General features: G+C 62.5%; 3 protein-coding genes across 3 annotated transcripts; all 3 read left to right on the top strand.

Annotated features, from left to right (window-relative positions):
• The first annotated feature begins 1,106 nt into the window (after positions 1–1,106).
• On the top strand, positions 1,107–3,277 carry MADCAM1 (mucosal vascular addressin cell adhesion molecule 1). Its single transcript, XM_005140209.3, has 5 exons — positions 1,107–1,164; positions 1,514–1,783; positions 1,864–2,178; positions 2,408–2,926; positions 3,049–3,277. Exons 1-5 carry the CDS (start codon positions 1,116–1,118, stop codon positions 3,171–3,173), a joined length of 1,278 nt encoding a protein of 425 aa, XP_005140266.2. The 5' UTR covers positions 1,107–1,115; the 3' UTR covers positions 3,174–3,277.
• A 549-nt stretch (positions 3,278–3,826) lies between these two features.
• TPGS1 (tubulin polyglutamylase complex subunit 1) lies at positions 3,827–5,503 on the top strand. The gene is made up of 2 exons (XM_034070763.1): positions 3,827–4,138; positions 4,231–5,503. The coding sequence occupies exons 1-2, from the start codon at positions 3,846–3,848 to the stop codon at positions 4,760–4,762; spliced, it is 825 nt and encodes a 274-aa protein (XP_033926654.1). The 5' UTR covers positions 3,827–3,845; the 3' UTR covers positions 4,763–5,503.
• Positions 5,504–5,996: 493 nt separating this feature from the next.
• On the top strand, positions 5,997–10,913 carry CDC34 (cell division cycle 34, ubiqiutin conjugating enzyme). Its single transcript, XM_005142040.4, has 5 exons — positions 5,997–6,320; positions 8,359–8,445; positions 8,878–8,975; positions 9,240–9,374; positions 10,107–10,913. Exons 1-5 carry the CDS (start codon positions 6,144–6,146, stop codon positions 10,315–10,317), a joined length of 708 nt encoding a protein of 235 aa, XP_005142097.1. The 5' UTR covers positions 5,997–6,143; the 3' UTR covers positions 10,318–10,913.
• The last annotated feature ends 921 nt before the right edge of the window (positions 10,914–11,834 follow it).

Raw genomic sequence — 11,834 nt, 5'->3', positions numbered from 1 at the left:
TCCAGGAAAGCTGCAAGGCTGCTCCCTGAGTGCTCTGCTCTCATTGGGATGCTGCAGGGCCATAGTGAGCGGTACCCAGGGGCTTGGGGCGCTCCTTGAGGATGGTGTTTCCCCTCTTTAAGCTCTTCCTTAGTGAAGGAACTCGGTGCTTGTCCCATTGCCCACTGGTGGCAACGGGAGCAGAGGAGGAGGTGACAACCGGAACAGGAGCAGCCTTGGGAATGCCGGGAATTGGCTCTGGTAACACGGTGGAAGGACCAAAACCCCCAGAGCCATCAATCACCAGCTTCAGCTGAGCGTGCAGATCCCATAGCAGCTGTTTACTGAGCACTTCCCTTGCTCCCAGGCTTCCCAAAAGGATGCGCGACGCGCCCAGTGCCCGGAGCTGCCTCTCCAGAGTTCCCGCATGGGAAAGGGACAGGTCCTGTGCCCAATTCCCACCTTCTGTGACGGGAGGTGCAGGGCTGGGAATGTTAATGTCCAGCACCTTCCCGGCAGGATGGGATGGAGCAGAACCAGGCCCATCTCTTCCCATTTGCTGGGTTGGAGCGAGGAGAGGATGAGACAGGGCCTTGGGGCTACATAACATGGGGTGATCAACGTTTCCATGTGGGGACATGTTCTCCATCTATCCCATAAAACCAGGATCACCCATCCTTGCAAACACTGCAGCCCCCGAGCCTGGGCCTGGTCACCTCCTTTCCAAACCCCGCAATTGGGGCTCATTGGGTTTATCCCTCAGGCTGCCCCATCCCAAGGCCATGTTCCTATGGGTGTCCCAGTGGGATGTGCCCTGGGACAGCCACATTTGGTGATGCTGATCATGGGCCCTGGGCCCCTCTCATAGAGCAAGGTCCCCCCTGCCACAGCCCTTGTGTTGTGCAAGAGCTGGACTTGGAAGAAGATCAGATCCCTCCCTCTGGAAATACCCCTTGGGCTGGAAAGCTGTGGAGGTCCTGGGGGGGGAACGGGGGGGCGGTTCCTAAGGCTTTAAGAAGGGCTGAGGACGGAGCTGGCAGCCAGAAGGGGACGACCCCAACCAGGAGCATTCACTCCCTGGAAAGAGGGAGGGAAGGAAGGAAGGAAGGAAGGAAAAGCAGCCCTTGCTGTGGGCAATGGAGCCGGCTCTGCTCCTCCTCCTCGGCTTGCTGTGGGGCTGCAGAGGTGAGTGCTGGGGGACCAGGAGCATCCTGATCCCTTAACCCCCTCCCTGCCCATGGTTCCCTGCTCTGGTACCATGATGGGATCTCCCCATCACTGAGGTGCCAGAGCAGCAGCAGAGCTGGTGAGGGGTAAGAACTCAGGGAAAGGGGTGTTTGGTATTGGCAAGTCTCAATGGTGAAGGCAGGGGAGTTAAAGACAGCAGCGCTGTCACCTCAGCACTGATCCCTGTAGTGATGGGGCACCTGATTGTGACCATCCACATCTCAGCCAGCCAAGGAACGAGGATCCCGCTGGCCTTGTCACATCATCCTCATCCCTAATCCAGTGTTTTCCCTCTTCCCTGGCCCAGGGCAAGCCATGGGCAGGCTGGTGGTGACACCACAGGAGCCGGTGGTGCCATACGGGGGCTCGGTGCAGCTGAACTGCTCCCTCCATGCCTGCGCCGAGGGCACAGTGCAGTGGAAGGGGCTGGACACCAACCTGGGGAGCGTCACCTCCTTTCCCACCCACAGCATCCTGCACGTCAGCAGCGCCGTGGTTGCCATGGGGGGCACCAAGATCTGCCAGGGGGCTTGCCACGGGCAGTACTACCAGCGCACCGTCAAGCTGAGGGTCTATGGTAAGCGTTCCCCAGCTCATCCATCACCCGGAGCCTGCGGTGCCACAAGTCATGGTTTGACCCTGGAATTCCTTCCCCAGCACTGCCGGAGGGGCTGCAGTTGGAGGCAGCCCCCCGAGCCCCAGTGCCGGGGCAGCCCCTCAGCCTGCGCTGCTCAGCCCATGGCGTGTACCCGCACACGGGGCTGCTCCTCACCTGGTACCGAGGGGACCAGGCGCTGCCGGCGGCAGATCCCGATGTCACCGAGACCGAGGAGGAGCTGTTTGACATCGTGGCCACGCTGGCGGTGGATGGGAAGGAAGTGGAGGAAGGGACGGAGTTCAGGTGCGAGGTGGTGCTGAGCGTCGGGCAGGAAACCTTCACCAGGGTAGCATCGGTGGTGGTGAGCGCCGGGGGTGAGTGATGGGGACCCGGGGCCAGGGGCTGCCTCTTCGCTCCCATCATTCTGTGCTGCTTGGCTGCAACAGGAGCAGTCCCTGTTCCTGCCCCGCTCCACAGATACCCCGTCCTCTCCCTTCCCAGGGCTGTATCTATGGGGTGGAGGAGGATGGAGCTGGTGGGTAGTGGGGATGATTTGTCGCACCTTGGAGCTGCAGCGAGGCCCGTGTCCTGCTCTGTTCACAGCTACGCTGGTGGCCACAGGGCCCCCTTGGCCAGCACCAGCTCTGACACAGAGCCCCAGCACAGCTGCGGCCACCGCAGAGCCGAGCATCCCCACGCACGGTCCCACCGCAACGAAGGAGCCTGATGCTGCCACCGAGCATCCTGCTCCCGGAGCCACCGCAGGCAGGGAGCATCCGGTCACCCTCTCCCCGCTGCCCGGCCCCGGCACGGCCGAGATGCAGCGGCTGGATCCAGCCACGGGCACGGTGCCCGCCTGCAGCCTGCGGCTCTGGTCGCTGCCTCCCACCGGGACGCGGGGCAGGGAGCTGCGCATCGAGTGCCGGGCTCAGTGTCCAGGCAACGCCACCGTGCGCTGGCTGCGGACCCCGGTGGCCCTCTCGCAGTACCGGCAGGAGGCGGCGGGCAGCAGCTCCACGCTGCGGCTGGACCGCGCCGAGCCCCGGCACCAGGGCCACTACCAATGCATCCTGCTCGGACCCCGCTCCCGTGCGGCCAGTCTGCACCTCGCGGTGCTGGACGGTACGTGGTGCTCTGCAGACACCTCCTGCGCGCCCCGTCGAGCGCGTCTGGGCTGCAGCGCCTTGTGTTAGTGCCGCGTTCGGGTCTGTTGGCACCTAGAGCCCCTGTTGGTGTCTTCACAGACGCGTCCAGCACGGGTCCTGCCGTCGCTGCGGGGACAACGGTGTCGCTGCTGGGACTGATCGTGGCCGGTGCTGGGGCTCATCGCCTGTGGAAGCGATTCCACTCTCAGTACGAGCTGCCTTAGGAGCAGGAGCCCTGCAGACACCCGCAGCCGGACCCGTCCCTGCTGTCACCCGCCTGCCCCGCTCGCAGCGGCGGCCGCGGAGCTGGTGGGATGCGGGATGCGGGATGCGGGATGTGGGATGTGGGATGCGGGATGTGGGATGTGGGATGCTGCTGCCGGGACCCTCCGAGCTGCTCCCGAAGGCTCCATCCCTGATCGCCGCTGCCGGGAAGCTCCGCTCGGGGGAGCTCGGCCCGAGTCCTGCGAGAGAGGAGACCCCCGACGGCCCCACGGGAGGAGAGGAAGGATGGAGCCGTCCGCAGTGATGGAGGACGGGGATGCTGCGGGGCTGGGTTCAGCTCTCGGGGGCACACATGGCGGTGGGAGGGGGGCGACAGAGCTCGCCTATCGCGACAGGAGGGCCAGGAGCCCCGGTGGGGGGGCTGTAATAAAGGGTTGTTGTGTGCACCCGGAACCAGCGTCCGCAGCGCGCCCGGTTGCTAAGGGCAGGAGGAGCCATGGCTGCCGGGACAGCGGCTTCTTTGCCCACATCCAAGATGGCGCCCAGCCGCCTCCCCCAATAGCGGCTCGCTCGCCTGCCTTTCCAGCCCTCCGATTGGCTGCCAGTAAGCAAGATGGCGGCATAGAAAGGTCCCTCTCGGGCGGAACCGGCCTTCGCTGCCCGCAGCCAAGATGGCGGCGTACGAGAAGCGGCGGGCGGGCACGGCCCCGAGCGGCGGGCAGGCGGTGGGCAGCGAGGCGGAGTTCCTGCTGCGGAGCGGGGTCACCGCCATGGTGCGGGAGGCGCTGCTGAAGGTGCTGGAGGCGCGGCCGGAGGAGCCCGTCTCCTTCCTGGCCGACTACTTCGAGCGCCTGGTGCTGGGCGGCCCTGCCGCAACGGGCGACGCCGCCGCCGAGCCCACGGGGCCGCCGCAGCGCCTGGCACGGGCTCTGTGGTACGTCAGCCTGGCGCACCACTCCCATAGGTGAGGCGGGGCGCGGGGCACGCTGGGAGTTGTAGTTCGGGGCGGGGCCGGGCCTGAGGCCGCGTGTCTCCGTGTGTGTTATGTCGCGACAGGACGGCCTTCGACAGCAACACCGGCGCGGCCTACGAGGTGCTGGGAGGCGGCGGGCGGCGGCGGGCGGCGGGCGTGGACGGGCGGCTGTACAGCGAGCTGCTCCGGAGCATCTGCCAGCACGGGGAGGCCCCGGCCGAGGCGGCCGCGGCCCTGCTGCGCCGGGTCCGGTGCCGCGACCACGAGGCCGTCCCGTTCGACGTGTTCCGCTATGGAGTCCTCACCTGCTTCGTGCTCCTGGAGTTCGCGGCCAAGGCGGACGCACTCTTCGCTGTCCTGGACGGCGGCTCCGGCGCTGCCGATGCCCGGGTGTGCCAGGCGGTGCTGCGGGCGCTGGAGGAGGCGCTGGGGTTCGGGCACGTCACGCAGCCCAGGCGCTACTTAGAGGCTGGTTCCCGGTTGGGACCGGACGGGCTGGCCCTGGCCATGGACCGGGCGCTGCAGGAGAGGAAGCTCAGCGGCTCCATGAGCAGGGAGGAGTTCCTGAAGAAAGCCACCGCCTTGTTCGTTGCTAAAGTGAAGCCCGTTGAGTAACAGGCGCTGAGTGCTCCGCAGCCGGTGCTGGGCTGGCCAGTGAGCATGGACCGGAGAGTCCCAGTTCCTATGCTCCTTTCCTTGTTCTGAATGCAACGGGCGCCTGGCCCCCTCCAGTGCCGGATGCATCCCGATCCACTGTGCCTCTCCTGGTTGATGGCATTTCCAATCCAGCTTCATTTGTAGATCTTAATAGGTGTTAAGTGGGGGCTCATGAGGAGCCTGTGAACCACAGGGCACAGTAGCCAGAATTGGGGCTGCACCTTGGCACACGCCATGGGCTCGTCCTCACCCTTTTGCGGCTTCAGTGGGGACCTTTTGGGTTTGTTTCACAGCCAGCAGTGAAGGGGGTGACACTTCTCGACCTCACAGACCCCTCAGAGGGTTCGCAGGACCCAAAGTGTGAGACCAAGCATTGTTTCAGTAAGGAAAGAGGTTTAAATACACAGCAGGGGAGGGGCAAAGCCGAGCCCTAAGCGGGAGGGAGCTTTGCTGGCAGCGAGGCAACGAGGCAGCCCAGTGTTGGAGCTGGGTTGGGAAGATCAAAGCTCATACTTGAGTGCTGTGATGCTGATGCTGCTTATATGGGACGTGGGTCAGGCCAAGACAAGCCCCTGCCCTCAGGTCACAGATTGCTTTTGATCAGAGGTGCGTGTTGGACCATGGGTTATTTATTTGAACTTGTCTGTGTTATTTATACCGTGCAATTTTTGGTTTAAGACATTAAAGCTTTCGATTGGTGGGGGTGTTTTAGTGGCCAGTTTCTCTGCACCGAGCACCAGGATGAGTGGGAGCAGCCTCACATCCCAGGGGAAGGCTCTGTTTCCAGGGATGGATGCTAAAACATCGATCACAGCTCACCCGGCTGATGGCATGGGAGCAAAAAGCCCTTGTACCTACTACGGGAATACCCCAGAGGAGGTTTGGGGTCCCGCTGTGCCGGTCCTTGTGCTGAGCGGGTGCTTCCATCCGCACAGGCACTCGATGGAGCTGGTCCGGGTGAGGCTGTAGGTGACGGGATGGAACCCGAGGGGGGGTGGGAACCGGCGGTGCTGGGGGGACCGGGGGCTCGGAGACGGGAACCGGCCCCGCCGCAAGGGTCCTGGCCCCGCCCCTCTGCCCAGCAGCGCGCTGTGATTGGCGCACATCGCCCAGGGGGTGGAGCCATCTCCTTGCCACGCCCCTTTGTCCTCCTACGGGCTGTGATTGGCTAGCGGCGGCACCGCCTCTTGCGGGAGGACTACAGCTCCCGTTGTGCCCCGCTCCCGGAGCGGCCGCGGCGCAGCCGGATCCGCCGCCGCCGCCTCCCTGCGTCCCCGTCGCGGCCGTTGCGCCTACGGCAGCTCCCGGCTTCGCTCGCGGCCTACCCTGGCCTCTCGGCATGGCTCGGCCCCTCGTGCCCAGCTCTCAGAAGGCGCTGCTGCTGGAGCTGAAGGGGCTGCAGGAGGAGCCCGTGGAAGGGTTCCGGGTCAACCTGGTTGACGAGGGCGATCTCTACAACTGGGAGGTGGCCATCTTCGGCCCCCCGAACACCTACTATGAGGGCGGCTACTTCAAGGTGAGGGGCTGGGGTATTAGCGGGGCGTGCGGTGTCGGGGGGAGCCGGGGTCTCAAGGAGGCGAAGCTGTGGGGCCGAGTTGTGCGGTGGGAGATGGGGCTGAGAGGTGCAGAAGCAGAGCTGGGGTAGCGAGAGATGCGCCGGGGGGGGGAGCACAGGCTAGGAAGGGGTTTGGGAAGCAGAGGGACCAGGGGAGAGTGGGGGCTGTGGGGTGAAAGAGGCAATGGGGGTCTGCAGCTGCGCCCCTTGGGGTCAGCGGGGTGTTAGGAGCTGGGGTGAAGGAGGGGGCTCTTGTGGTGCTGCCCAAGCAGGCAAGAATACCCCCATTGTGAATGGGGTTGTGCCCTAAGGGCTTCCTGTCCCCTCCTTGGCCTTGGTGCTGAGCTCTGGGCCATTGGAGGGGATGGAGGCATCAGCACCAAACCGAGGGCAGCACCCAAAGGAAAAGGTTCACCCAGATGTGGTGCTGGGGGGGAGCAGGTGCCGCGGCTCAGGCTGGGGTTGGAGGGAGCAGGATGTGGATGTGGATGTGCTCATCCCCAGTGTTGTGCAACCTGCAGCTGTTTTCTTCCTCTTTCTCATCCTCCCTCCTCCGCTACCGGCTCTTGTGGCTCCATCCTGTTGCTGGCAGGGCTGAGTCAGCCCTCGGGGTCAGCTCTGCCTGCTTTGGTTTTCCCTTCAGAACCAGGTTTGAGCCCTTTCCTGATGGAATGGAGCCGTTTCCCACCCCTCTTTTGGCACCCGGCCCTTTGAGCCCTCGCCCTTCCAGCACCTCCATTTAGTGCCCTGACCTGGTGCTATTGGGTGGCACTGGATGGAGCTTCCTGCTTAAGGGACAGCAAAGGGGCTGAGTCCTCTTCCAGCCGCTGGGAATGTCGTCCTGTTTGTGTATAGCAACAGGAATGGGGTCTGCTTCCAAGCTTTACCTCGGGCTGGTTTTGTTCTGCTCCCTCTAACACAACAAAGGGGGGGTGATGCTATGGAGCTCAGTGGTGCTGTGGGTGCTCTGCTCTGAGCTCCACACACACACAGCACATCCAGTGCTGTGGTTGTCCTCCCTTGCACCCCCTGAGCAGGCACAGAGCTGCCATCAGGGGCTTCTTGGGCTCTGGATGTGATCTTGGGCTGGAAGCAGGATCCAGGATGGATTCCTTGGGCAAGGAGGGCAGATTCTCTGTCCTCTGCACTGATCTTTCGGGGCTGTTGGCTGCCCACCAGCTTTAGCAGTGATGCCTATTGTTGAGGGCATGATTCCAGAAGCATCCAAAGCCTCTTTGCAGTTCCTATCCCAAACAGGCCCATGGGTAAAGAACAATCCTGGGTCAGCACCGCAGGGCCAGGGTGCTTCCAACTGTTGCTTCCCCGCTCTGACATCTGGATTCTCCTGTACCCAAGGAGATGCTCAGGGAGTTCTTTGATGCTTTAAACCTTCCCTCTTTGTTCCTGGCTCCTGAGCAGTGGCTCCATCTTAACATTGCCTTCCAGAAGCACCCAAAAGAGCCCCCGTGGCTCGGGCAGGACATGGGGAGCGGTTGCTCCTGCTCCCTGGGGCTGTGGCTCTGTGGCTCTGGGCCACCTCAGGTTGTGTCTGCGGCGCTGGAGCCGTGCTCTGCAGTGTGATCTTCATGTGCTGTTATTTTTAGCCCCTGAGCTACGTGCTGTGCCCGCTCTGCACTCAGGCTCTCTCTGCTTTCAGGCTATTTTTAGAGCCTCAGGGTGCTGGCAGAGCGCTGAGCACCTGATGCTTCCTTCCCTCGGAGCTCCATAGGGGAAAACAGCCCAGAGAAGCTGTGGCTGCCCCATCCCTGGCAGTGCTCAAGGCCAGGTTGGACACAGGGGCTTGGAGCAGCTGCTCCAGTGGAAGGGGTCCCTGCCCGTTGCACTGGGTGGGCCTTAAGGTCCCATCCAACCCAACCCATTCCCTGGTAGCAGGATGGAGATCACTCATCCTGCAGGAGCACAGCAGGACTTGGCAGAGGTTTCCTTCTCTGTGGTTTCCTTCCCTCCCTCCTCACTTCTCCTTATTGTTTCCTTGCAGGCTCGCCTCCAGTTTCCCATTGACTACCCCTATTCTCCTCCTGCCTTTAGGTTCTTAACCAAAATGTGGCACCCCAATATCTATGAGGTAGGTCCCTGGGACAGTGCAGAGCCTGTTAGATGGGTGTAAGGGGCGGCGGGGCACATGCCCATGTTATTGTGGATGAAAACACCAACCTTTGGCATTGGAACTCGGTGCCTTTGGCACTGGAAATGCACTTAATGAGCTGACGCCAGCCGCTCTCCTGTCCTGCTTCCAGCTCAGCCAGGCTTGAAGGCTCCCACGCCTGCCTTGTGAGGACACGGAGTGCGTGGCCCTGGGGCTGGGGGGGGCTTAAGCAAAGCCTGGGGTAGTGGGGGCACCTCTTGTGCTGACCCATCCCTGGCAGTGCTCAAGGCCAGGTTGGAACAGGGGCTTGGAGCAAGGAAGGTGTCCCCATGGCAGGGGTTGGAGCTGGAGGAGCTTTAAGCTCCCTTCCAACCCAGACCATTCTCTGATCCTGTTCCATTGTGCTTTCAGACTGGCGACGTCTGCATCTCCATCCTGCACCCCCCCGTGGATGACCCACAGAGCGGGGAGCTGCCATCGGAGCGGTGGAACCCCACACAGAACGTGCGGTAAGGGCTGAGTCTCATCCCAGGCTCATTCCAAGGCTGGGAATGTGGGGCCATGGAGGCTGCTTCTGCTCCCCGAGCCTGCAGGAGGTTCCTTGGGGTCATTGAAAGGCACTTGGGGGATGCGATGTGCTGAAGAACAGTGAGAGCTTGAGCCTGGCAGCCCCGGCTTGGCTTCCCTGGGATGCTCTGCCCTTCACCATGGGGCTTGGAGGCTGTTGGAATTGCTGCCTTGGCTCTTACCTGCTCCTGTTTATCGATGGCCAGGACCATTCTGCTGAGTGTGATCTCGCTGCTGAATGAACCCAACACGTTCTCTCCAGCCAATGTGGATGCCTCCGTGATGTACCGCAAGTGGAAGGAGAGCAAAGGGAAGGACCGGGAGTACACGGACATCATCAGGTGTGTGATGGGCTGAGTGAGGCCTGGCTGTGCTGTGGCACCAGGAGACACTTGAGCAGGACACAGGATCCTGAGGGCACAGCATGGAGAAGGCTCTGGGGAGAATTTAGAACAACTCCAGTGCCTAAAGGGGCTGCAGGAAACCTGGAGAGGGGCTTGGGACAAGGGCCTGTAGGGACAGGCCAAGGGGAATGGCTTGAACCTGCCCAAGGGGAGACTGAGCTGAGCTCTTAGGCAGAAGCTGTTTGCTGTGAGGGTGCTGAGGCGCTGGCACAGGGTGCCCAGAGGAGCTGTGGCTGCCCCATCCCTGGCAGTGCTCAAGGCCAGGTTGGACACAGGAGCTTGGAGCAGCTGCTCCAGTGGAAGAGGTCCCTGCCTGTGGCAGGGGTTGGAGCTGGAGGAGCTTTAAGCTCCCTTCAACCCAAACCATCCTTTGATGCTGCAATTCTGACCTCCCCTCTTGAGTCCCATGTGCACGCTGGTAGGAGGGAAGGATTCTGGCTCTGTGGGGCTTTTAAGGAGGAGCTTGGTGGGTTCTGTGCTCAGCTTTGCTCTCAGCATGAAGTCCTGCTCCTTTTTGGCTCCAGAGCTGAGGATCTGGGCTCAGAGCAGCCGTGGTACCAGCGTGGCTTTGCCAGCATGGGACTGGCACACAGGGTGCTGCAGGCTGGGCAGCCTTACCAGGGTGCCACATGCAGGGCTCCATCCTGACCTCCTGCTTCTCTCCTCCAGGAAGCAAGTGTTGGGCACAAAGGTGGATGCTGAGCGCGATGGTGTGAAGGTCCCCACCACGCTGGCAGAGTACTGTGTGAAGACCAAGACTCCAGCCCCTGATGAGGGCTCTGATCTCTTCTATGATGACTATTACGAGGATGATGAGATGGAGGAAGAAGCTGAGAGCTGTTACGGGGATGAGGATGACTCTGGCAATGAGGAATCTTGATGGCCCTCTGGCAATGCAACCCTTTCTATAAACTACTGCATTTTACCTCAATTTAGGACAAACGGGTTTGAATTTAGGCTCTGTCAGCCCTGGAATTGACTCTCTACCTCGCAGGGAGACTGTTCTGCTGCGGCCAAGGAGCTCCCAGTGCTGGCTTGGTAGAGAAAGCAAGGAACAAACCCTATTTTATCAATGTGCTGGGTTAGGGGGTGGATGGGGAGGGGGAAGTGGCATCAGGGCCTTCCTGAAGCCACAGGACTGGCTTGGGGGGTGCTGGCAAAACTCACTGTTGCCTGTCTGCTGCTTGGGGCACATTGGGCTCTTCAGCCCCACGTAGGAGGAAGGGCTGGGGGGGAACTCTGGGATTAGTGGTGGCTTTGTGCAGCCTTCGAGGGATCGAAGCACGGTTGGATGTCAGAGGGACCCTCCTGCTGCTTCTTTCTGGTGCAGTGGGAATGATGGGAACCTCGGGAATGGCCGGGACACAGAGCACTGCAGGGTGTGTGTGGTTTTTAACCTGCTGGGAGGGATGGGGCAGTTCTGGCTCTTTCTGCTTCTGGTTTTTTGGAGACTATTTAATAAAGTATTCCTAGGGACTGGGGTCCCTTCCCTGCTGCCCCAACCCCACAGGGCTGCCTGGAGAAGCAGCTCTTGCCCTTCCCAGCAGTGTTGTGCCTCTGCCCTGGAGCTGTGCGCTCTGCTGAGCCCCCCACCCCTGAGCACTCCATAGGGAAGCTGTTTTCCCTCCTGCTCCTCCACAGACCTGCCTGGGCAGCACTGATGGGTGCCCAAGCCGGAGTTGGGATGTGCGAGCTCCAGCCACCACATTCCAGACATAGGGCACCATAGGGATGAACACCTGGGAACACCCCTCCCTCCTGGGGCTCTTTGAGGGGTAATGATCCAAACTCCTTCTGGAGCCGTGGCAATGGGATCAGGGATTGAGCTGGGAACCGCACGTGGCCCATGCATGTGCTTTGTTGCCTTAGGAAACGGGGCTGGAAGGTGAAGGGGATTACTGGCCCTCGAGGCCGGGCTTCCAAGGTCAGCGGGGCCGGCTCGGAGCTGCGGCCAAAGCCGCCTCCTCCTCCATGGGCGCCGCGTCCACGGAGCCCCTTCCCCTCGTGCCGCAGAGCGATGGAAGGGGACGGGGATGGGGGGGGGGACACAAGGCCGGACACGGCCCCGGTGGGAGCGAGCGCCCCGGGGGGGTTCCGGAAGGTCCCTGCGGGGAGCGCGGCGGGGGCTGGCGCCGAGGCCGCTCCCATTGTCTGGGGCTTTCCTGCCTTGGCTGCCTGCTCCCAGCGCCGGCTCCTGGGAACAGCCGGGGCCGGAGGCGCTGCCCGGTGCGGGGCCTCGGGGCAGAGCCGCTGCTTACCGGACACCCTAAGCACGTTCCCCCCCCCCCCCACTCCTCCATAACGGCTCCCCGCACGCTGCCGCCGCTTGGGCCCAACCGGCCGTCCCCCCGCCGCGCCTCCCCATTGGCTGGACCCCTCCTGGTGGGCGTGGCTGCT

This window comes from Melopsittacus undulatus, chromosome 19 (genome assembly GCF_012275295.1).
Source record: "Melopsittacus undulatus isolate bMelUnd1 chromosome 19, bMelUnd1.mat.Z, whole genome shotgun sequence".
Taxonomy (NCBI): Eukaryota; Metazoa; Chordata; class Aves; order Psittaciformes; family Psittaculidae; genus Melopsittacus; species Melopsittacus undulatus.
The sequence above is the reverse complement of the archived record's forward strand: the minus strand, read 5'-3'. Positions and strand labels throughout refer to the sequence as shown.

Bases quoted from the DNA above. Each gene is read 5' to 3' on its own strand.
- CDC34 (XM_005142040.4), top strand. From the start codon at position 6,144: ATGGCTCGGCCCCTCGTGCCCAGCTCTCAGAAGGCGCTGCTGCTGGAG. The intron at 8,446-8,877 runs GTAGGTCCCTGG...TTGTGCTTTCAG, and splicing joins GGCACCCCAATATCTATGAG to ACTGGCGACGTCTGCATCTC. The intron at 9,375-10,106 runs GTGTGTGATGGG...TCTCTCCTCCAG, and splicing joins GAGTACACGGACATCATCAG to GAAGCAAGTGTTGGGCACAA.
- MADCAM1 (XM_005140209.3), top strand. From the start codon at position 1,116: ATGGAGCCGGCTCTGCTCCTCCTCCTCGGCTTGCTGTGGGGCTGCAGA. The intron at 1,165-1,513 runs GTGAGTGCTGGG...TCCCTGGCCCAG, and splicing joins CTTGCTGTGGGGCTGCAGAG to GGCAAGCCATGGGCAGGCTG. The intron at 2,927-3,048 runs GTACGTGGTGCT...GTGTCTTCACAG, and splicing joins GCACCTCGCGGTGCTGGACG to ACGCGTCCAGCACGGGTCCT.
- TPGS1 (XM_034070763.1), top strand. From the start codon at position 3,846: ATGGCGGCGTACGAGAAGCGGCGGGCGGGCACGGCCCCGAGCGGCGGG. The intron at 4,139-4,230 runs GTGAGGCGGGGC...ATGTCGCGACAG, and splicing joins CTGGCGCACCACTCCCATAG to GACGGCCTTCGACAGCAACA.